This window comes from Leptosomus discolor, chromosome 2 (assembly GCF_034619465.1).
Source record: "Leptosomus discolor isolate bLepDis1 chromosome 2, bLepDis1.hap2, whole genome shotgun sequence".
Classification (NCBI taxonomy): domain Eukaryota; kingdom Metazoa; phylum Chordata; class Aves; order Leptosomiformes; family Leptosomidae; genus Leptosomus; species Leptosomus discolor.
The window spans coordinates 68,900,301-68,924,806 of record NC_141392.1 but is presented as its reverse complement, the minus strand read 5'-3'; the positions used below and the strand labels follow the sequence as shown (position 1 = coordinate 68,924,806).

The 24,506-nt window shown below is 40.9% G+C and overlaps 1 protein-coding gene across 4 annotated transcripts in view; it reads left to right on the top strand.

Moving 5' to 3' along the window:
• Window positions 1-22,115, top strand: part of TPD52L1 (TPD52 like 1) — a 37,509-nt gene extending 15,394 nt beyond the window's left edge. Inside the window, exons 3-8 of one of the 4 annotated variants that reach the window (XM_086461252.1) lie at window positions 3,042-3,072; window positions 5,422-5,525; window positions 12,106-12,120; window positions 14,821-14,859; window positions 17,669-17,729; window positions 21,984-22,115. In XM_086461252.1, coding sequence (XP_086317378.1) covers window positions 3,042-3,072; window positions 5,422-5,525; window positions 12,106-12,120; window positions 14,821-14,859; window positions 17,669-17,729; window positions 21,984-22,115 — 382 coding nt within the window. The remainder of the gene's footprint in view (window positions 1-3,041; window positions 3,073-5,421; window positions 5,526-12,105; window positions 12,121-14,820; window positions 14,860-17,668; window positions 17,730-21,983) is intronic. The other 3 variants (XM_009960848.2, XM_009960849.2, XM_009960850.2) reach the window with 3 other exon arrangements.
• Window positions 22,116-24,506: the final 2,391 nt, after the last annotated feature.

Sequence of the window (24,506 nt, the reverse complement as noted above, 5' to 3'; positions counted from 1 at the left end):
GTGCCAGCACGGTTTCAGTTAATTCTTAACATACCTGGCAAGGGAAAGAATGTCTAAAAAAGTACGTCTGTTGTTTGGTTTTGAAGTTGGAATGGATTTCAGGTGAGCACGAAAAAAACCCCAATGCACAGCACTTTACAATTATTTGTGGGCAAAGTGGCAATACGAAAACTCTCAGAGAATGTTTTATGTATATGTTATCTCCCATTCATATATGCATTTATTTAATTTGATCATTAGCATAATTTAGTTAATGCTGAGCCCTGTTTTTCCCAGAAAATCAGCAGAAAAAATAGTTTTCTAGCTGCGAGTTTCTCAGAGATCCAGATGCTTTACATTGATTCCATTCTTAAGATGACTAATGGTTTGAAAACTAAAAAGAAGCAAGCTCCATAGGGCATTACTTGTGCCACCAGACTCTGCTCTGCTGTATGGTTTTGTTGTTAATTGTTTGCATTTTGTTGCATCTTATGTAAGCTTTATCACAGAAGAGGGTTTCTCGAGTGGATTAATTTTGCCAGCAAGCATTGATGGAGAGTCACAATGCTGAATGAAGATGTACTAATTAACAGATGTACAAATTTTACAGAAGCTGAATTAAAATTCTTCATAATTTACTGTAGCTTGCCATGCAAAACGTGAATAATCGTAGCCTTCTTCTGTCAGAAGCCCATGTGTTGTACCTTGAAGGAGGGTTAGATTTCACTCTGCCCTGTGAAGGGCAATTCTGTACTGAGTTGAGATGAGATCAAAGAGCATGCAGTATCATCATCCTGTCTTACCCCGCAGATGATGTTGGTCATTTAACATGAGGTTGGATGGGGCTTTGAGCAACCTGGTCTAGTGGAATGTGTCCCTGCCCACAGCAGGGGTATTGGAACTAGATGATCTTTAAGATCCCTTCCAACCCAAACCGTTCTGAGTCTATCAATCAAATGTCTAGTTCTCTGAGCTCGCTATATGCCTGCTGTCTGCCTATATTCTAGTTCTCTGAGCTCGCTATATGCCTGCTGTCTGCCTATATTCTATGTGAAGCGCTATTTCCTTTGCACGTTGTATTTTATGAAAAAGTGCTTCTTTCATTTGCTTTCGCTGGCTATAAAAATCAGCTAGTGAGACCTGGTTGTGACATGATAGTACAACCTAAATGCAGTATGTGAAAATGCAGTCAAAATATGCTGTAAATCTACTTTGCCTAATTAGTATGTTACAGTACTGGAGATGTGAGTTATCTTTAAATCTTCTTTTAAATGTGTTGGCCATATTATCAGAATATAACTGCAATATCAGTGTATTTTATCATAGCCTCTAGAATGTTTTATAAATAATTGCTTTTGTTAAAGAAACACCCTATTTTAAAAACCAAATTATAATCAGAAGTTGATGGATGAAATTCTTAGATCAATATCATATAAAAAGGTAATGTTCAAAATTCCACAGGTGAGTTTTATTTACAAGTTTACAGTTGTGACAGCAATTCATGAGGGAAAAACATGTCATGTTTGTTTAATGCTTCTTGTCTATGAAATACATTATAAATATTTACTGCTAAGTGAAAAGCATGAAATGTGATCCTTGTTAGCAGTTCTATTGTGCTAGGGTGTATGTTTAGGTGCCACAAAACCAGAGAAGGCATTCCTGCTCTAACTGCATAAATCAAGTAGCTTGTTTCTACTTTTACCAGTGCTACTGGGCATCTGGTTTAATTACAACAGCATTTAATTAACAGTTTAATGCTGTTAAACTCAAGGGAGGTTAAGGTGACTTTGTATTAGTGTGAGGAAGGCACAGAGCCTAGTGATGTATTTGTGTGCAAATGAACGCTGTGGGTTGAATGAATGGAAGTTGGTATCTCTTGACTCTGTGTGTCCTAAATTCTTGGAGTTTTTTTCCGCTGGAGCATTTCTGCCTTAGGCTCAGGGTCACTGACTTTATTTCAGCCGATGGCTGCTGCCTGCAGAGATGCTGTCACCTGTCCTGATGAGCTGGGTGGTCAGTACTTGCCTAACGATTGCCAGCAGTGGCTGCTCAAAGGATGAGAGTGTGCAGGTATTATAGATGACTTAGCGTGTTGGAGAAGTTGGTGGTGTTAGGAGGACTCAAGCCATACGTACAGCACTTTTTCCAAGGAACAAATTTTAGTAGGTCTTAACTGGAGTTTCCACTCTTACAGGTTTCTGAAAATTATATAAGCTGTTCAGTGCATTAAAACAAAACTGCAAACTGGTGTGTTTTACGTGAGGGTATGAAAATTGCTGGCCTAAATTGTTAATACAACTGAGAAGATTCCCAGAGGTCAGAGAGAACATGTTGAAGAGATCATTGTTACCAGGGTGTTTGGCAAGGTATCAAATGAATGCTGTAAATACAACCCAACTGTGATGACAAAAATATCCGAACTAAAATACTGTGTGTATAGCAATACAGAGCATAACTGACTACAGAAAGGGAATGTGCTCTATGGAAAACTAATTTATTTATGAAGAAGGCATAGTGATATGCATAAAGGTGGAGAGGCAGGGATGAGGGGGGCTTGATTTTTAAGCTAACTGTCAGTGAGCTCTACTAAGATGCAAATTATCGTTTCTTGTCTCTGCTGACAGGTATTGCATGTTGCACTGCATTTTCACCTTCGTTGTTTTGCTGTTCCTTAAAGCTCTTCTTCAGCATTGCCAAAGGGAGGAGGGGTTCATGTCAAAGGTTGTTTTTGCTGAAGTTGGTGCTGAAAGAAGACCAGTTGTGTAACAGTCTGAGCTGGATTTACGTCGTTACGTAATGTCAAGAGCATTAGGAACATACATACGTGCAGTCTCTGTGTCTTCCTTGCTAGTAGAAATACTAGGGAGGGTGTTGGGTTTATGGGATCCACAGAGAAAATGCAATATTAATTGTAACACCAAAATCAGTGCCATTTCAGCTGATTTCCAGGAGGTGTGTTCTGACCAATGTAATGTTCAGAAATACATAGGGGATTGTAATGTTTCTCAATTAAAGTTGAGTCTGTCTGCTGTATGGGGTGTTTGGGACTATTCTCTTAACCGTTACACAAAGTGTGAAGAACCTGCAGCAGAAAGATGTAAGACACGGCAGTGTTTTTTCAAAAAGCTGAATATGCTTGTGAATAAAATGAACTCCAAAGTGTCATCTTCAAAGAATTAGTTCAGAAGGATATCTGTAAAGTATTTGACTGTGTACAGGCAACCTGTACATAAATAAGTTTTGCTACCAAGGACTTTTTAGACCTGGAAGTCAAGTCTTGGACTTAATTTTGTCATCAGCAAAATTCCACTTGTGCTGAATGGTTTAGGAAACTTCTCTGTTAGGAAATGCCTAAAGGCTTGTATGCAATAATGTAGGCATTTTAAGAAATGCCCATATATATATAGATGAAAATCCACAGACATTAAAATATTTGGTTACTAAAAATCAAATATTTTAAAATCCGATTTTATTTGAAGATATTAAGACCACACTTATCAAAAAACTATATGGTCATACTTTGACTGAAGCATCATAAATGTCTATTTTAGGGTCTGATCCCACTCAAGTTTTATGTGAGAGTATGTCCACTGATAGCAAGAGAATGACAGCACTATTAAACTGCTTGAACTGGAGAATGAGGCCTCAGTGAAATAAGAGCATTGCAGTCTTGCTATGTCCAGGAACAGATGGCAGGGCTGAGCAAAAAGGAGACCCAGTGGAAACAATCTTCTCATTTCTTCTGGTGGAATATAAAGAAGACTAAAACAGGCATAACCAGTGCTCCTGCCTTTTTAATTATAATTTGTGCTCCTTCTGTCGCTGTTGCAATGTTTTAGCCCTTGTCGTCATTCAGCGTTGTGCATGTGATTGATTCTGCTTATCTAACTCTAGGTTTCTAGAGATTTGGTACCCTGATCTAAGTTGCTCCCTGTAGGCTGCCTTTCTAGTCAGTGAAAAGAGAGACAAGCACCTTCATGGAAGGAGCCATTTCACTTGGCAGTAGTAGAACTTGTTAGGTCAGTAGTCTGTAAGATATTTAGTAGCTTAGGAACAAAAAAATCAAAGTATTTGTGTTGGCAAAAATCAGTTGTTGATAGACTGTTGTCTGAAAGAAAGATCGCTACTTGGCATCTGCCTTCTGACATGTGGTTTGTAAAACACAGTCCTCAACAGGGGACTTTCAGCAATAGGTACTGCTAAGGCTAAAAGGACCTGACATAAAATATGATGTGCTCTATTGCAAATGTTAATCTTCTCTGATTTCCCTGCCTGCCTCCACAAAGTTGTATTGCAAAGTAAGAAGAAAATACTCTGTTTCAGGAATTAGGCAGTGAGATTATTTTTTTTTTAAATTATTAATGTGCAATGTGTTTTGGTACATATTTACAATCTTACAGAATTTGTTCAAAGGAGAATTAGAACCAATTATATTGTATATCTGAATTTCTCATGAACATTTCTTCAGTTCCTGTCTGCCAACGCATGGCACAGGACGCAAGACTGATTACAACATGCTTGCCTTTTGTTTCTAGGTCAGTACTTCTAATTCTGAGCTTGTCTGTGTCACTGGGAGTATCAGATCATTTACTCAGAAAGAAGCCTCTGACGTGCTCAGAGTTAGTTTACTCAGCAAAAAAGCATCTGTGCAGAAAAGCTTATTGATTACTCTGATAATGTAACTCAACTGTACTGAAGAGTCTGTGTGGGTCAGCGTATATTCTGGATCAGGAAATTAAGATGATTCTGTGTTTGAATGTGTACGCTTATGTGAAATGAATGACTTCTAAAAGGATTCAGTTCACTTAGAATGTGCATTCGCTGTCTAGATTTTTTCATCTTTCTTTCTCCATCTCTCCTAAAAGCTTCTTCCTTTAAATAATTTTTTAAAAAGTACAGTTGTAGCATATGGAAACAGATTTGATCAATTTTGTCTGACCTGAAATATCAACAAATCATTTTGAAGTGTATCTGTTAAATGTGTCTTAATATGTATATGTATGCAGACTTACATGTGTCCTGATTCTTTTCTGTGCTTTAGACAGCACATTTTGCTACCGAGTCAGTGTCTGCTGCAAGAATGGTTATTTGATGTAGATTTACAGAAATTATATCAAACGAGTATTCAACAGATCATTGTATTCTACTGTAAAACAGCTTGTGCTGACCCACTCAGAGAATGTTATCTGCAGAGAGGAGGGGCATCCCGAAGGGTTGCTCTGGAGAGCATTTTGCTCACATTAGGATTAAACTGCACTTAGGAAGCTGTGCAGAAGCAGGACATCTTTGTAATTTGTTTTGTGCTACAATTATTCTGTTTCTTAACCTTTCAGTCGATGGGACTTCAGGATGTGGAAATGAGGAAAAAGTGAATTAATTGCAGGGGATTCTAGCCTCTTTTTCTTAATACTTACCGCTATTTCTGTTCTATTTTTTGTTTCCAGTTACAAGAAAACACATGAGACCCTGAGCCATGCGGGACAAAAAGCAACAGCAGCTATCAGCAATGTAGGAACTGCTATCAGCAAGAAGTTCGGAGATATGAGGTATAGGGATTTGCTGCTTCTCTGGTCTTATTTTGAGGACAAAGAGTATAAGTCATCTGTCAGCTCTTCTTTTCCTTCTACATTAGTGTTTTAAAGGTTCAAGTAGTTTGTAGTCAGAGTATTTTATAACATTCATGGTGTCAACCAAACAGAAGGGATAATGATGAATGAATATATAATTCTTATTGAGTCCTGGTTTTAAAAAAAAAGTGCAATTTGAAATCCTTTTGGAATAACTTTGCAAGCTCAAGGAAATGTACAAGTAAAATGGAACAAAAAATTGCTGTTAGATCTTTACTAACCCAATTTTATTCGTACGGGGATTCTGGAGACCAACATAATCTGAAGAAGCCAGCCTTGGAGCTGCTTGTGTAAAGATAAATAAATAAATTAAAAAATCAGTCTATTTTTTTATCAGCTTTTTTGAGATGTACAAAGGCAAAGTTTTGTTCCGCAGTTGTGTGCGTAAAAAAAGATACGATGAAAGTAACAGGATTTGACTTCAGGAGAAGAACTGTCACTTAAATGGAACTTAAATGTCAGGCTCTATATGTTGATCTTTAAAAATGTTGATCTTCAAGTTCCTCAGAATGAGAGCATAAATGGAGAAATTGTACACTGTAAGCCAGCACTTCAGTTTTCAGCTTGGTAGCAGAATTACAGAACTTCTCAGGTGTATTAGGGAGTTGGTCTTTTGTGATTACAGATAGACATGGGTAACTACAATATATTGTTTGAGCTGCAGAATTAGGGTCTTATTTATTAGACCAACAAGGTATGAAATACTTTGTTGGTCACTTTGTATGAGGTAACCATATCCATAAGAACTGTGTGAATCCTTTTTTTTTTTTTTTTTTTACTGGAACTGGCTGAAGCATAGTTCTTGGCAGCTAAAACATATTTTTTCTACTTTTTTATTTTTAATCAGAATACTAAGAAATCGTTAGAGTCCCTACTTCCTACCTACCTTTTACATACAGCTTAATAAACCCTCTACAGAAATACTACTGTTTTTCTAGGTGAAACTAAAAAGGGAAAATCTTCATCGCTGCCTTACAATGTCTTTTTCCACATTGCAGTTTAAAGTGGAAATCTCGTAAGTGACTTGCAGCCAGGCTATGAACATGCTCTAAGAATTGTTTGACTTCACACAGTTAAACATCCATAGGTAGTATATGCCTAGAAAAGGATATAAGACTAAGGAGGCATGCAGTTACATTTTCCTAGTACATTTTTTTTAGCAGTCAGCAGTCTGGGAGCTGGAAGCTTCCTAAAACAGAGATTTGAGCTTTCATGTAAAAGTCTCTGAAGAGTTTTCCTTCATGAATTTATCTATCTATTTATTTATTTATTTTAACTTTTATGAGCTTTTGACATTCATAACACCTCATGTCTCCCCAGATGAACAGATAGTTATGTGGTAAAGAAGTGTGTGGTTTATTTGTTTGTTCATTCATTACCTATTCTGAGTCTCCCTGGTCTTTCCTTTGATGACTTCTGGGTCTTCTGTTATGAGAAACAGTGAGTGCAGTCCTTCTGCTGCCCTTCATGCCACTCATGATTTCCTGTGGTTTTATCGTATTTCACTTCAGTTTCCTCTTTTCCAGGCTGAGGCTCCAGTTGCATGAGTTGCTTTCACAAGCCTTTTTCCTACCTTTGCTTACTCTTACTGCGTTCCCTGCATTTATAGTTGTATTCTGCATTTTTGAGAAATGCATGAGGTGCGTGCGTTGCATGTGGCACCACCGCATCCTCTGTTTCATTTTCTGTTCTTCCCTAACCCTTCCTCCTGTAACAGAGACAAGCCCACTGCTCAGTGAACAGGTTGCTGCTTCTTGCTTTAGATCCTACGGCAGCGACCAAAGAGTTGGTGTGCAAATATCGTGAACGCTGGCTCTTGATCAGAGAGGGAAGGATGACTCTAACAGTTTAGTACTTCTCAAGGTCCTGTTGCTTGTGCTTTGCATAGGGTATGAGATGAACTGCAAAGGCAGAAATGTCCTCACTGTAATAGAGCATGTTTTTTCTTTAATGTTTCCCTTAATTAGTGACTGCTACCAAATTCCTTTGTCCCACCTATCAGTACCAGCCCCCACCCCCATGGTGATCATGCTTCTGACTAGTGCTTGGGAAGCAGATGGGTGGTATTTATTCCATTAGCCCTTTAGCCAAGGGCTCAGAGCAAAGGCTAAGTCCGTAAGCATTTTGATTAATCAAGAAGCTTGTTTCTAGAAGCTTTCTTTGATCAAAATTACTACCTTGAACCTGGTTGGGGATTTTTCAGGAAAACAGGAGCTATCAGCACTGCCATTTTCTTGTGGATGCTTACTGTTTTCAGTTAAGTTCTCAGTTTTCTTGACACTTGATGGTGAAACAACAAACACCATGGCCAGTGTCCCATAGTTACATAAACCATGGCATGACTTGGGCCTTCTGCATCTGCTGAACATCCTAAATCTGGAGTAATGGTCAGTGTGCTTCCCTCAGCAATGAAGTTGGCCTAAGATCTTGGCTCAACTTGGGCAGATGCAGTTCTGTGTGGAGTCACACTGTAAACCTTATCGCTTAAATGACATGGTTTTAAAAATCTTCTCCTCTACCACTCCAATGCCACCCATGATTGGGGAGTAAGCTGTAAGGAGGCATGTGTTTTTTGTTTCAGTGTTTGCTGGCTTTTTTGCTCATCCAAATATTTTTTTTTCAGTGATCTAGTATATGGATTATCACCACCTCCTCCCATAATGCTGACTTAAACACACATCAGGCTCTGGGTTTATTCTCTTGCTTAGGCATTAAGGCTGATAGTCACCAATGGCATCCAGATGCAAATCCCTGTTCTGCTTTCATTCAGAACAGACACTTGGAACTGATTTCTAAAATCCCATGATCATCATAATTCCCAGTATGTTCAGCAGTCTTACCCCCTGCCTGTGGCGATGGTGATTTTAAAAGGGTTTGTAGTCAGCCTGATTCTAAATATTGAAGCCTGCCTTCTTTGTGAAACTGTTTTCCAGGTTGCCTGCTATGTCAACTGTACAGAGCACCACATGAAACACATATTTATGTTCTGAAGATGCAGGGTCTTAGTTTTCACCTTGTGTTATCTCTGAAAATGTTACTAAAATATCATGTATCAGCAACAGGGCAGATAGACTCCCCTAAATGTGCTATTTTGCTGTGTTAGAATTCAAGAAGCTGAAATCTACAAGAAAGAAAAATGACAAAATTCTGTGTGTCCCAAAGAAGCCACCCTTTGGGGACGAAGTGCTTTTCATGCAGCTGCTGTGCTTCTCTTTCATCCCCACCCCAGCTTCCCAGTGTGGCAACTCTCTAATTCATTTTGTGCATGAATAATCACTAACGTTTTAAATCTTCTATATTTTGTATTAATTAATATTAGTGCTTGTAAAGTCTCTTTACAGTTGTAATGCATTCTATTTAATATTATCATGTTACTAGAAATACCAGAAATGCATATAAAAAAGTATACAGATACTTTTGCTTTAGGATACAAACCAGGCACTAGTAATATAGATAAGATAATAGATTCTTCATGAATAGCTCTTGTGATTAATGATGTGCCATCGGGATTTTTTGTTGCCCCTCCACCCCTAGCTCATATTGTCTCTTTTAACATTTTCTGGCATGGAGAAGGAGGGCAAAGGGGGAGAGGGGAGTCCCAGGTCACTCACAGGGCAGTAGCGTGGGCTCAGATCTTTCAGCAGTACAGGTTACGCTAACGTTCCAACACAGCTCTTGCCATGTAGAGCACAGATGTGATATGGAGTTGAGCATCTTTATCCCTTGCTCCTTTTTATACTGGTAACGTTTGGGTCTTTTCATGCAGTACTGCTGTACTACTCTGCAGCTGTCTCTGTGGATCTGAGTTTCAGCTCTGCTGATGGCCTTTGTAGAAATAAGTTGTGATACCAACTGGTATCTGGTTTTTTGGTTTGCTTTAAAAAAGAAGACAAAGGAAACTATGTACACGACACTGCTAATGCACACTGCCACATACATTACTACTACGCAAGTAAATGTGTTTAAAGATTAAGCTAACAAAGGCGTGCATGCAAATTAGGATGTCAGCAGTTGCACTGCTTATACATCCTTCATTCAGCTGTCTCGTACATTTTTTTTAATACGGCATCACACAGACCCCTTTCAAATGCAGCGGCTGGGATGAACCAGCTCTCAAGATGACTGAAGGTAATACAATGCCTCATTCGTGCTAGGAGTTGGAAGGCACACGTGGAAAGAGACAGAAGACTGCAGGGAGGGAGAGCTTGGGGGCATGACTGTGGCAGCTCAGTGTGCCCCTCGGGGATGACAGGAATCACCACAGAAGGCATTGAGGTCTTAGGGGTGGAGGGAGGCAAAGTTCATCCTTCTGGAAGGGAGCAAGGGAGGTTCTGGGAGATAGAAAGCAGTTACTGGGGGAATGCTTTAACCTGTTATTTTCAAAGTGTCTAGAAGATAGCGTGATGGCAAAATCATAAAAGGGTTTGTCAAGAACAATTGTCTTGAACTGACAGCACCTGTCAAAGAGGGGAAGTGGGAAATGTGATAGAGCTTGACTTTGATAAAGCTGTCCATTCTGTTTTCGCAGAACTAGAGAAATACACTTTAGGTGTTAATGCTTTAGCAGGAAGAGGGTGTAGGGAGCTGGAAATTATATTCAAAGAACAGATTTCAGTAGCTCACCATAATGCCGGATTTTGCAGGCAGCTGTCCTGAGTCTGTTACTTCTCAGCATTTTGATTACTGGTTTAGATGATGGCATCGTGTACACTTAAAATCCCCAGATGACTGCAGTGGGAGGGTATGCAAGCACTTTAGACACCAGGATTAGAATTCAAAATTATTTTAAATGATAAAATGAAATTCAATGTAGGAAAGCGCGAGGTGCTTTATTGACAGATGGAAAAAAATCAAAAGCAGAGATGGGGAGCACTGACCACCCGGCTTTGCAGATAAGGACCTAGCAAGTGCTAGGCTAGCAGCTCACAAATGCAGCTGAACAGAGGTACAGGTTATTGCTGAAGGCTGTGAAATCTCTGTCATTGGAAGCTTTTAGAAGCAGGTTAGGCCACTATGTGTTGGGGATGGCTCAGGTATAATTAATCTGCTTTAGTGCTGTGGGAATTGTTTTTTGCTATGCCTTTATCATTGTGCCTTTTTGGGTTTTCTTGTTGCTGTGGTGGTGGAGTTTTTGCACAGCCCTTTGCTGTGCATTTCCAGGATTTCCATGGTCTAGGGTCTTTCTGGGCCCTTAAAACTGTTGCTGAACTCATTTGGAGCTGAATTCCTTGAAATATTGTAGCTGTCATACCCAGAACTGCCATTCTTAAACCTGTGTCTCCGATATCTCCTGTAAAGGAAATAGTAATACTGTCTTGCTTCAAAATGTAATTTTGTAAGATTTCTTTTGCTGATAGGTGAAGCAGTTGTTTTCTCTCATCTCTGCTGACACTTACCCCTTCTTTTGTGCTGGGTTTTAGAGCTGTGCAGTAACACAGATTTCCTCATCATACGATTGTACAAGTATCTGTATTAGCGTGGAGAAGGAGGTGGCTGTTAACTGGGAGTCAGCAGGTAGCAGAAGGAGGTTATGTATGGCAACAGTATTACTTAAGCTTGTCTAAGCAGAAGTGTGTTGTGAAGATAAATCTGTGAATGTTTGAGAAGCGCCAATATACATGATGATGAGCCCTGTAAATAACCCTGAAGAAATCAATGCTTTTCTTCAGAGCAAGGTATGAATATTGTGCAGTAAATAATGCATCACACCACACATTGAAAAAAGATGTGAAAAATAAGTATTGAAGAGATGTTCATTAAGTGTGCACCATCTATTTGGCTCACTGCATGAGGCAGGTGTTCCCTTGAAGTGGTCTGTAATTAAAGACTACATCAGTAACACATAGATGAAGGAGAGGCTGTCTGCCTCATCGTTTCTCGACTTCGGAACCTTAATGAGATCCTTTGAATATTGTATATCAGTGTGACTCTCGCAGTTCTGCTGCCTTAATTAATTGTGAGCTGGAAAACAGTGTCAAAGTGTTTCAAGTATTGTTTTCAACAAGGAAGAAGTATTTTAGAAAATGTCATTTTAGGAATTATAAGTCCCTTATTTTTTCCATACCCTTCTCAACTGAGAGATGATTAAGAAATCCAGAGGGGAAAAAAAAAAGGCATTTGCTGCTGATGTACATGTACAATTCCAGTTTGCCTATACTTTCTCTTTAATGGGGTTAAGGTAGGATTTTGGGAAGGAAACCAGTTACCATTGTTTAAATAGGATCTAGTGAAGAGAACACAAAGTTCAGCAGACAAAATTTAAATTCTTCGTTGCACTCAAATAGCTGACTGCGTAGTGAAGGAGTGTGAAAATTTTTGCTTTGAAGGAATCTCAACTGATCCATGTTGTAGTGTGAATTCCAGCCTCAAGATTTGAATGCAAATCATTTTATTTTTCTCTGCGGGCGGTTAGACATGCTACAGATATATATGCGTATTTTTGTTACATTTTTGTAATACTTTTAACTCTTGCTTTTCTTTCCTTGTGCATCCACCACAGATCGCATTCAATTGGGTAAGACACATTACTCTCCCTGAATGCTGCCTCTGTATTTTACAGGATTTGTTTTATGGAATGTAATGCAGTAACCTCTTGCCTTTCAGCATCGTTATGTATTACAAAAACATACACTACTTAAACGGTAATGCCTCCTTTTTACAGCATGGTGAGTATAATGAAAAAAGGATTGGACTAAGTGACTAGAGTGTGTTTGCCATGCTCTTGAATAGATTAGTCTAAAATTCAAATAATGAACACATTCAAAAGATGTTGCTCTTGGGAAAACTTATTTATACATAATCCCATTCTCTCAGCCATCTTTTTCTGTCAGAGGTTGGAACATAAACAACAAATGCTCAGTAAAAATTCTGTTCAGCCAGCAGAGTTTTATAATGATTGTATAAAGTATTTAATTATCTCCTCTTCAATAAAGCAAAGGTATATTAGTCATAAAGTGTACACAGTGACTCTTTAAAAGTCTCGAGTCCTGGGGAGATTTCCAGCAGTAGGCCAAGTTCTTAACAGGATTAAAGGGGTTCTTTGTATTTAGAGCTTGCATTTATTGTATGCATCAGTATATGATGAATTATAAAACATTTGTGTGTGTACTTAGAAGATTCTATAAGGGGTCTGGCTTTATGTCACTTCACCCAGCAAAGGGATTGAACAGCCCTGCAGTCCCTCTGGCCTTGTAGCATCACCCAGCGTACAGGACAGCTCAAGAACAATTTTTCTGTTCAGCTAAGTGATCTTACTTCACTGAAAAAACTTCAGAATAGGGCGTAGATTGACTGTCATATCTCACTCTGACGTGACACCAAAATGTAATATTTAGTGACCTATGTCGTGAAGGATCTCTGTTCTCTGCCTCTGCACCGATCACTGTCACAGACACGTATGTCTTTAAAAAAACTTAATGTTTTAGGCTTGTAGTAAAAGAAGATGCTGTCACTGTTCCTGTAACTTGCATCCTTACCTCTTTAGAGAAATTAAAAGATGAACTCAATAAAATATGCACTAACTATTCAGATTGTCTGTCACATGCCATCTCTCAGCTGTGCAAATTTAATTTCACACAATGTAATCTTCTTACTTAAACCATCGTGTTTGGCATGTTTTGCTGTTAGAAGGGGAGCAGCCCATGCTGAAATACTTCCAAACTCTTATTTTTGCCTATTTGTCATGTGTTACAAGACTAAAATGGCAAGCATGCTTGTTTAATTTAACTAGGATTGTTAAAAGATTTGCTGCACTTGTGAAATGTTTGGGCTAATCTTTTGTAGGTCTTAAAAATTTTGTGAAAAATTGAACATGAAGCATTTGCATGGTCTGCTGTCAGTTCTTGTCTATCTGAGCTTAGCAAAAGCCTTAAAATATACACAACAGCAAACAGTTCATATAAGATCTCCCTGTCCCACCTGCTTGCCAAACAGCTCTTCCCCACCCCCATTTCTGAATCTTTAATCTGGGAAAAAGAAAAGTCTTTGTCTGTATGTGGACGAAGTGCTGCTCTGAATGTGTATAGTTTAGAACAAATGCATGTGCTGTGTCTATGAGAGCTTTCATTTTTTAATGCTATAATGATGCTTTGCTTGATTGCAGCCAATGCCCCTTAAAGTAAAGCTCTCACTGTTCTGAGTCAGACCAGGCTGCAGCTGTCGCTCACAGCAGAAAGTAGCCATGCATGGATTTTTTAAACAATACATACTCTTGCAGTGCACAATTTACTTAGAATGTTCAGATCTAAACGTACTTATGGACAGGTCTGACACTTCATATAAAGATTCATATTGAGAACAGGCTTGATGCTTCCCAGCAGGAGGGAATAGGTGATGATCTGATAGCAGAGTTAGCTTAGGTGGGAGAATGTGGCTAATGTAAGTCAAGCGGTTAGGGTCAGTGGCCATCTGTAGGGTTAAAGGTGTGCAAGAGGATTTGGGGACCTTTGAGTGATGCAGAGACTCCATCCTCTGCTTGCCAACCTTCCGATAGTCTTGCTGGGAAGTCTGAGAAGGGAAGTGTGGCAAGGAGAGCTGGTCGAGAGCTGTGGAAGACAGCTTTCTACCCTTGGTAATGTTGAGGTGTGAAGGAGGAGGCGAAATGTCCCAGAGATGAGGACAGCAAGTGCTACAGCTGAGAGAGCTGCCTCTCTGATTGAAAAAGGCTCTTGTTTAGGTAGCCCATGGTGCGGGAGCCTGTACAAATTGGGGACCGGCGCTGGCTGTTTGGACTCCATACCTTGTACATGCAACAAAGGCAGGCAGTTGCCTACTTACCTGCTGCCCTGAACCAGCTGTGTTTACGTTCACAAACCCGACTCACCCAACACAGAGCTTATCGTCTGTCACTGTGGAACATGGAGGTAGCTCTCTGTTCCTCTGTCACGTGTTGTGTGTCTCTGTCGATAGCAGCAGTCTGTGACCTTTAAATGGATATTGCCAGGAGCTGGTTTGCATCATTCTGTCGAGCCTTGTAAAATTCCTGATCAGTTGACACGAGAATGTGGTGGTAAGGTCTACAGCGCTGAAAGTAAGCTGGCATTCACAGGTGAGTTTGACAAGCTGTTGGCATCAGGAGAGGAAGAGTACCAGCGCTCTTGAAAATATGTATATATATTTTTAAAGTTAAGTTAAAAAAAAAAAATTGTATGTTATAATTATGTTGCAAACTGGATTATACAGCTTTTTTTCCTTATCTTTTGCCTTTATCCCACAGTTACTCTATTCGCCATTCCATAAGCATGCCTGCAATGAGGTAATGTGCCACTCGTATTCTATTTGCTATGCTGATGTTCAACAGTGTAATGAGGGGGGATTTGCATACTTTGATCCTGATCCTGCAGTTTTTAGTTAGATGAATAGTCTTACTTCAATCAATTAAGGTAATTCACATAGATAAGGGCTGCAGGACAGGCCATCTGTGTTTTTTTTTTTTTTTCCCTCTTAATTGTATTAACTGTTTAATCTGTTGTACAAGCCTTTCAGTAAATGAAGCTGTTCTGAGATGTATTTGGGTAGCTGAGGTTTGTATTACTGAATCTGAAATTCAGTTGTTTTGCTATCTCTAGAACATCATCCAAAGCCCATTAACGTCAGAGATGCTTTCCACTCCAGCAGGCTTTGGATCATGCCCCTATGGAGGGATTTTATAAGAGTGCTTTCATATTTTAATGGCTATAATCATGCCTTTCTTGACTGCAGCCAAATATTGATGTCTGTTCAAGTAAAGCTCTGTTTTCAATAAAATTAGAGTCCAGCTTTCTTTTTACTCCCTTAGCCTCTAAATATATGAATATCGCTGCTCCCTGCCAAGTATGTGGGGAAGACAAATCTCCTAGTTATGGGATGCATGCTACTTAATGCAACTTCAGCAGGTGGATAGTGCAAGGCAAGCATTCACCAATGTGACCTATGGGTCAAATGTAAGTCACAAATCTCAGTTTCTCTCCTTTTGACCCTTCTTGCCCTATGAAAAGGTTGTCACCTATTTAACAGAAACCAGAAGTAAATCTGTGTTATTTTTCCAACTGGCTTCCGTTTTCCCTTTCCTTAAATTAGGGTCAGTTTAACTTAACAGCCTGATGAGGGATATGATGTAAATGTATTTGCAGAAATAGAGGCCATCATCGTGCTCCTTGTAAGTTCCCAGAATGTGCAAAGAGGATGAATTGGAACACTATAAAGCTTTAGAAGCCATTGGCTTCATTGCTTTGCAAAATGAAGCGCAGGCTCCTGCATGTGTTTGCCTTTCCCCGTGGCTGACACAGAGGCGTGGGCACCTGCCAGGGTGAAGTGATTCTGCCTCAGCGTTCCACTGTGAGGAACCTGTTACGGTTAAAGATCACTGATATGTTTTATTTCATGTAGGAACAAATGGATGTAGTGGTTTTAGTGCATCCTGTTGGCCATGTTGTTAGGAGGTACCCTGCACTCCCAGTGATGGTAGTTTCCATAATCTCTTTCTGAATATACCACAATAGACTGGTGCAAAAAAAAAAAAAAAAAAAGCTGAAGAACTAAACACTCGATTAAGTAACTGCTTCGTTATACTGTGCTGGGCTTAGAGAGGTTCTGTCACCGCTTTATTTCTTGTGGTAAAAGGAAGTACAAGAGTAACCCTGCTGGAGAACAGTTCCTGAGCTGCAGAGTCTTCACTAACAATGAAGCACAGAGTGTGCTGTAATTGAGCTCTCAGTTGCAAGCAAGGAGCAGAGAACCAGAAGAAGGTCCCCTTTACCTAATGTAGATTTGCCCAAGTCCTTTGTGCTGCCTGAACTGCTGGAGGAGGAGACAAGCTTTTGTAGTCACTCCAGCTTGCCTGTTTCTAGCATGTCTTAGTACACGGGACAGGGTTGGTCAGCAGTGGGGAAGCCACTGCAAAAAGGGAAGAGACTTCTGTCTAAGCAGCTGAGGGGCGACTTGAGTACAGGCCTGTATAGGAAACCATACTCTCGCTTTAAAACAGCATACATGTTATATTCATAATATTACATGGCAGATATTAGTTGTGGTCAGTATGTTCTGTTTCCAGGAAGAAATGTGAAAAATTGAACACATTTAAAATGAGAGAGAAGCTGTGTTTCAAGATTTGGAGAAAGAAAGAACAAGGTTGTCAGGCAAGCCAGCAAACCAAATATGCGATTTGTTTTTTGAGAAGGAAAATCCCATCTGTTGCCTCTTTTTTTTTTTTTTTTTTTTTTAATTTATTCTTTTAAGATACGTTCAACTGACAGTTTTCCCAAAACCAGTGTTGGTTGTGGAGTCTCCTTCTCTGGAGACATTCAAAACCCGCCGGGATGCATTCCTGTGTGACCTACTCTAGATGGTCCTCCTGTGGCAGGGGGGTTGGACTGGATGATCTTTTGAGGTCCCTTCCAACCCCTAACATTCTGTGATTCTGTTCTACAGGGAGTGAAAGGCTGAGAAAAGCTTAGCTTTGTCAGAGGGGCACCCTTGGAGCAGTCTCACTAAAGTCTTTGTCTTTGAAAGCAGCAGGATACACCTGTGGTCACAAAATCATTGGGGGGGGGGGGGGGGGGATGTCAGGATTCCTCAAAGGCACTTGAGGCCCACTTGCTGTGTAGTTCTAATCTCCTTCATCCTACCCTCAGGACATTAAACTGTCATCTTTTTAATTATGTAGATTATGAACTTGCTCATCAGCTGAAAAAAAATGTTAATTTCATTACAGCAATGCCACAAATGGATAAAACTGTAGAAATGCAGCACTACAGCCTGTTCAGTTCTCTGTTTGTTCTTCTGAGAACATGATACATGTATCCAAGGGTAGGCAGGCCAGTCACTGTTTGGTTTGAATTACTGGGCAGGTTCTGCTTTTGCAAATTTGTAGCTAAAAAAATACTCATCCAATTACCATAACTGGATTTGACTGACGGAGCACAAGTGACTGTTCATACCCTATCAGTCTATAGCCCTGTGCTGCCAGGCAGCCTTCATCCTGCCCTAGCCTTGTTCCCTGGTAAGGACTGATCAAATTGTGGAGTTACCCCATTACGTTTGCAACTGACTCTTCTTCCTTCCTTCAACTTCCTTTTTTTTCCTAGGAATTCTCCAACTTTCAAATCGTTTGAGGAGAAGGTTGAGACCACTGTCACAAGCCTTAAGGTAAAGGTTAGAGGCAGAGTTCTATGGCTGTGTGTGTTGAAGTGTGGCAGCTTCGTTGTCATTTGTACAGGAGACTGATTGAACTTGCTGTTCCATCAAGAACTTTGTGGAACTGCAAGAGCACTAGTGGAAAGTGAAGGCAATATGCAAAGAAATAGCCTTTCTCTGCTTTGCTACTAAGAAATTACTTCTGTTGTCCGCCAAAGTAAACAAGTGGTCTCAGAAATGCCAAAACCATGGCCACGCTAAAACGGAAAGCAGAGATGCCTCATAAGGTGTGACTGCAGTTGATTGTGCTGTGCAAGGCAGAGCCTGTAGCAGCTGCAGGGTCAGATTTTGAAAGCAGTGTGGCCTCACGAGCTTTGTGCTGTGCCCTGGCAGATACACACAGCCGTGTGCCTGTGGAGTGAACTGTAGCCCTGAGCTACAGGCCTTTCAGTACTAGAGGTGTACTCACCAGGTGCCCCTTATCCCGCTGGTGGGAGCTGTCATGTAACCTGGATGAGTGTCACGCTACCTGGGTGGCTCTTAGCACTGTACTCATCTTTCTTTAATGCAGGTGTGTTTCTGCTAAAATTTCAGTTTTGTCTGGATTTAAAATTTCAAAGCTATATTGATGTATTTGCTGTGGGACAGGAAGATCTGATGGCAAAGTTACCAGTTACCCGTAATAGCGTGTGTTCAGGTTCTTATTCAGCAGGACAGAGCATGGCGAATTGGCAGTGAGCTAATCTTTGCTGCATGGTAAGGCACGTTCAAGGAGGCAACAAGAGGGTTTATCTCCTAATGGTTCTTATTCATCAGATAAAGTCAAGTGTGCTCATAAAGCGGCATTTTAATTTGCTGCGATAGATTCCAACACATTTCAGGTACAAACTGCCGGTGGACGAGGGCCAGTTGGATCACCCCTCATTTTAGGGGGAATGGAAAATACTAGATTAATGTCAAAGGGTGTTAGCATTAAAAAGGCAAGAAAATGGCCTTCCACTTGGGACAGAAGGACATCCCTTCTTGCAGAAAATGCAAGTTACAGCTAGAACTGAAGCAGCAGGTGCACAGGGAAGTGCCACTGTGAAATCGCACAGCACATAAAATCTTCCAGTGTCTGAGGAAAGTAAGCAGCAGAGAGAGCTTGGTTTATTTTTATGTTTCTAAAGGAGCATGTCCATCAAAGAATGCAGAGTTGCTCTATAACTTTCAGATTTTGAGTGTTCACATTTATTTAGTGATACGCTGTTCTGACAAATTTAAGTCGTGGTAGGGTAGGGTAATCTCCGTTGCACTGTCAGAGAAGGAACATCATCTCGGTTTCACAGGTGGGAGGCAGCATCCCAGGGAAGACTAGGAGCATCCCAAGGAGCTAGAACAGAACACAGACCCCCAGAGCCCCAGCTCAGTGCCTGTTTACACTTTGCTGTTCGTTCTTTTCACCTTGGCTGCAAATGCTTTTTGTACTCAGCCTGACTGTGGGAGAAATCATTCATGCAGTGGGCTGCGTCAGCTCGGAAGGTCTGAATTCCTGTCTGTTGCAGTCAAGCGTATCACTTGCTTATCTCTTTGTGTTCCTCCTGCTTCTACCCGTTTAGATAAGGGATGCAGCTCATTGGAACACCTGAGGTCTGAAATGGGTATGGACTTTTTTTTTTTTTTTTCATTTTTCACCACTCACCAGTGTGAGATGTGCAGCACTTCCTGTACCCATTTATCCATTCAGTCACTAAACCTACTCTCAGGGCTTTCAGTAGTGCTTCTAGCTCCCAAGTTTGCTTCTAGACTCCTCTACACTTAGGCCAGCCTGTGAGAAGGACAGCTTAAAGCCATTGCCTTGCCTCGAGGGGTAAAGGACACGTGTGAGTGATGTCCTTTCTGCGTCAGGGTGGGGTGTCTGTTTCCAGTCACCTCCGTGTGTCATTCAGAAAGAGGAAAAGCCAATTCAAACTGCACAGCTCTGAAGACCATTTCTTCTCACAGTGATCTGCTTGAGGAGCCTGATCTTATTTTCCCGATTAACAAAAGCTGTTCTTCTACAGGAGACTATTTGTCAGGCCAGCTCTTAGCCTATCATGTTCAGAGTGCTCTTAGATCATCCTTGAAGGAATCTTTAAGCAGGACAAAACAAAAAGTCTTGAGCCTAAGGTCGTCTTCCACTTCCCACGAAACCTTCATTGTCCACATTTATTGGCAAACCCACTGACATTTTCTGAAACATTTTCTTTCTGTAGTCTCTTTCTTTCTTTGATTTCTTTGTGCAAATGGAGAAAGGAAGCTGGAGTCATGGACCTAGGGTGCCACTGATGCAGGCTGTGGACAACCAGGAATATCTCAGCACTGTTCTTCCTTTTCCCTGCCTCTGTTCCAAGGCTTGCAAGATTAGGAAGACCAGGGGGTGGGGGTAGAAATCGTAGGCTGTCCCTTCAATTCTAGGATCTTGTTGTGGTCTGAAAAAGTGGAGAACTTCCCAGAGAGGCTTCTGAAAAAAGAAAAGAACAGCAGTAGCCTTAGCACCTTCCCCCTGCCCCCATAATAGCTACAGATCCTACAATTTCTGTAGTCAGCCAAAACAGATTTCATACATTTAGGAGTCAAATTTCAAATTACATTTTATTTGCTCTTGGAGTTTGGACTTTGGGTTGGAGCTTTCTTAGGAGAGTGCATTAGTTCCACTTCCCCTGGAAATCAACAGGACCTGGTTGTCTTATTCTTTTCAACTTCTCTGAAAATCAGAACACTGATGAATTAAATTGGTCAGAGGCATTTTGAGGTGTCCAAAATCAGATGCCCCTTATCAGTTTCGTTTGAAATAGTGTAGGAGTAGTCTACTTTCACAATCACTCTGATCAGTCCAAATCAATGTTCTTATGAGAATTTTAGTTGGCAAATAAAAGTAATGAGGTTTGCCATGAAAACTTAATAGTAGCTTTACTAGGCAGTGGCTGCCTTTTCACTGCAAGTTCTCGGCCTACCAGCACGTAACAATGTCTGTATTTTGTATTGCTGTTTGACGAAATCAGTGATGGGCCGAGAACTTTCTGCAAGTCAGCACAGCCCGCTAGATGGGATACAGATTTTTACCTCTTGAGATGGGAACTTTTAATATCAGTGACTCAAGCTGTCAGAGCGAATATCAAACCTACTACTCCCTTATTTTATTGAACTTTCAAGTTAGGCAAGCTCCTGTGCTAGCTGGATGAAACAAGGATTAACCTTTTGGAAACTTAAGACACAAAGTTCAGTTAATTAAAATAATCATCCTAAGCATTCAGTGGCTGACAGGCTGGAAAAATGCCAGCTTGTCTAAGTCCTGCTGCAGTTCTAGGATGGAGTAAAAAGTTTTGCCCTATTTTCAGGCTTGAATCAACTCCAAATGGGTGTATCGGCAAGCCAAACCACAATAGAGTGTTCTCTTACCGAGACAACCCAGTCAAAACAGCTTTGTCTCTTCATCACTTAGTCTTGCCCATTTCCAGATCTTTAGATAAAGCTCTGTCTTTGTTACGAAAACTCTTATTTCAGAGATTTAGTCATACTGGGTTTTATTTTTAATACACTTACAAATTCAGCAAACAGAAGCAATTTGAAAGCAGATGACCTGTGAGCGCATTGTTATATGTTTCATTAATATACTTGGCTATTTCTTCCCCCTCCCCCCCCCCCCCCCCGACAAATGCTGTGAGCAGGTTTGTATACCACTATCTAGGTAGCTACAGGTACCTAAAGGGAGACAAGCTGCTGGTTCTGTTCTTTGGTTACTGTATTCCTTGTGCTGTCCAAAATCCCAGTACGGTTTATGTATTTTGAGAGCAGCTGTTACCATCACTGGCGGATGGGCCACTTTACTCAGCAAATGAACCAGTTCATTATAATACCCATCTCTTATCCAGCCTGTGTAGAACTGGGGGGAAAAAAAAAGGCAAAAACCACGGTGAGCTACTCATGTAAAGAACTGCTCTTAAGTTTCCTGGCAGGATCCAGGATCCTGCCTGGGATCTGCTTAGGGACTGGTTCCTTTAAGTGTATGATAAATGCCACTGGGAGATTTTATGATTGCAGCGTAGTTTAAAAATTGGGGGAGGAAAGAGGTTGCTTTATTTGACTGTTTTTATAGCTTTTGTTCTAAGAAAAACCCAACCCTGCATGTTCTCTGCCTGCTTTGAACAGTTCCCAGCCCTCCGTGGCCGCGGGGTGGAATGCAAATGGGACTTGCTACAGTGTGAGCAGAGGAACCTGCTGTTCTCTTTGTTTGCCTTGTTTCAGACCAAGGTTGGTGGGACAAACCACACAGGGGGCAGTTTTGAAGAAGTTCTCAGCTCTACAGCCCATGCCAGTGCTCAGAGCTCTCTTGCTGGCACCCGACTCCCTGAGAGTGAAGAAGAGCTTCAGTGTTAGACCGCAGGCCCTCCTCAGCCTCCCAGGCCTCTCTTCAGAGACTTGCCCAGCCAGTGACTCTCAGATCTCCCTCGCCACCCAACTTGTGCAACAAGGTGTTGTCAGCTTTGGAAAATTGCCTCCCTGGCCTTGTGCTGGAGAAACATTTCCTCTCTCTATTTGTGTTTTGGATGGGCCGCTTTATCACCTGGTACTTTGTACACCGGGCAAGTCATTGGCTCATAATGCTCTAAATTCTATGTGAAGTAACCAAAATAGTTTTCATTTTCACATAACTTCCCTCCAACAATCTCCTCCTAGTCTCAAGTTTCTTACTTCTTTTAGTTCCCCGTTTCCTGTCTGTTGGCTTCCAGCTCCCCTCTCCGTGCCACATCAGACAGGTGGACCTAGAGCTGTGCAAAGATTTCTACTGCCAGCAATAGTCCACGTACCAGCTGTCTACCAGCCATACCAGGTGCCCTTTACTCAGGAGTGTCTGCACATGATCTATTTCCTAACGGAATTAAATCAGTTACTGTCACAAAGAAGTTTTTTCTCCTTCACCGGTACAGTCTGGCATTGCCCTCCGCCCATTAGGCAGCAGGGTTAAGGAGGACAGGACGAGACACCCAGTTATTCGTATAGAAACTAATCACAGCTGCTGGTTTAAGGTGATCATTGTAGCTGGAAAAGCTTCAGTTTAAAAATACATTCCCTTGCTCACTCTCTGTGGTTTGGTAAGACTTGACAGTCTAAGATAATTACAAAAGGAAGTGGAGTGGAGGGAACTTCTAGTGGTTTTGCCTCCATATCTTCCCCTCAGAAATAAGGGAAGGTGTATTTATGAGCCTCGGTCAAGATACAGCCTTAAGTGAAAGAGTACAAAACCAACAACTGGCTTAAGACGTGCCATAGGTCGGAGAGCCCACGCCTTCAGTCCGCATCTCGGAGCTGCTAGCCTAAACCCTGTGGTCTTACAACGCACAGGACGAGTAGGTACTTCACTTCTGGTGTCAGATTGTGTTGTGCTTCACTCCAGGACATAATTTCACCAACCGCATTATATCTGCTTAATCACCAAGAGCCAGTCACCTCTCAGCTTTGATTCAGCATGGTTTCTTGCATCCTTTTAACATTTTTTTCTAAGAAAAGAGCAGCACACTTGTGACACTATCCTGCTGTCTAGTGAGCACGTGTCAGCCTGCATGTGGTATTACTCAGTTCACCAGACTGAGATGAGCACAACTTTACCGATGATAAAGCATAAACAAGATGGAAAACAGTCTGGCTACTTTCAGAATGGATGCATTTTTTGTGCATAAGCCAAAGCTTCAAATCAGTGTTAGTGAGTTTGACATTACAGACTGCTTAAAATCTTGTGAGAAAACTTGGCTTTAAGTGATATTTTTTCCTGTGTGGCTTTTGTTATAGGTTTTACAGAGTTGGAAGTCCTTTTGTAACATTTTACTGGACATAGGTTAACTCTGGACATTTATATCAAATGCCTCTTTAGTGTGATTTTTAGCATGGAAGCAAATCTAATGAGGTTTTTTTAGTACAGTTTTCTTGTGACAGCTTGGTAGCTTATTTTACATGGTTTTGTGCATAAATGTGAATTTATTTAAGTAAAGAAGATATTAGTGGTCAACTTAGTTTGTGTAAATGAAGTTACTGATATTCTTATTAAAAATAAATTCTCTCTTACTCTTTTACACTTTGTGATGTTTTCTTTTTGATTCTGTGTATTTACCAATATTACCGTGCACCTCTCAGCCTTGCTATGTCACAGCAGAGTACCAAGGTCAAGGGCAACAATGTGATCTGCCCTTCCTACAGTTTTAAAATTCTGTTCAGTTCCTTCTGGACCTGAAACTCCCCATGGAAATCTGTGGTGCAAGTTTTGAAAATTTTGGAGTTTGAAGGAGAAGAAGAATTGAACCAAGTTCAGTAAAAGTGGAACGCATGGCAGGAAACATCTTCTAGGTCTAAACCCATGGACCAAGGTTGAAACATATGAGTCCAAACACTGCCACCTTCTACGGGACACTAATTTAGACCTCATTGTATTTATATATTTATGTATGTATATACATAGAAAAATGCTTCTAGGGAAGCAGTAAATTGCTTTTAACGACTTTCACAAAGAGCATAATTTAAAGAGCTTGTGTGAGCATGACTGTTAGGGGAGGTAGGCTGGCCGGACAAGCTTCTCTGCCACATAAATCCTTACATGTTACTGTCCCTACAGCAGCTGCCACTATGCGTAGGGTCAGTGCTGACAGGAATAGAGCAGGAGAAAGACACGGGAGGAGGCGATTTCCTCTCGTAGGTCACATGTCCAGGGCCTAGCACACTTCTCCCAACACACAACCACCACGCTCTGGTATCGCACTAGGAAGCCTGAAGCCCCGC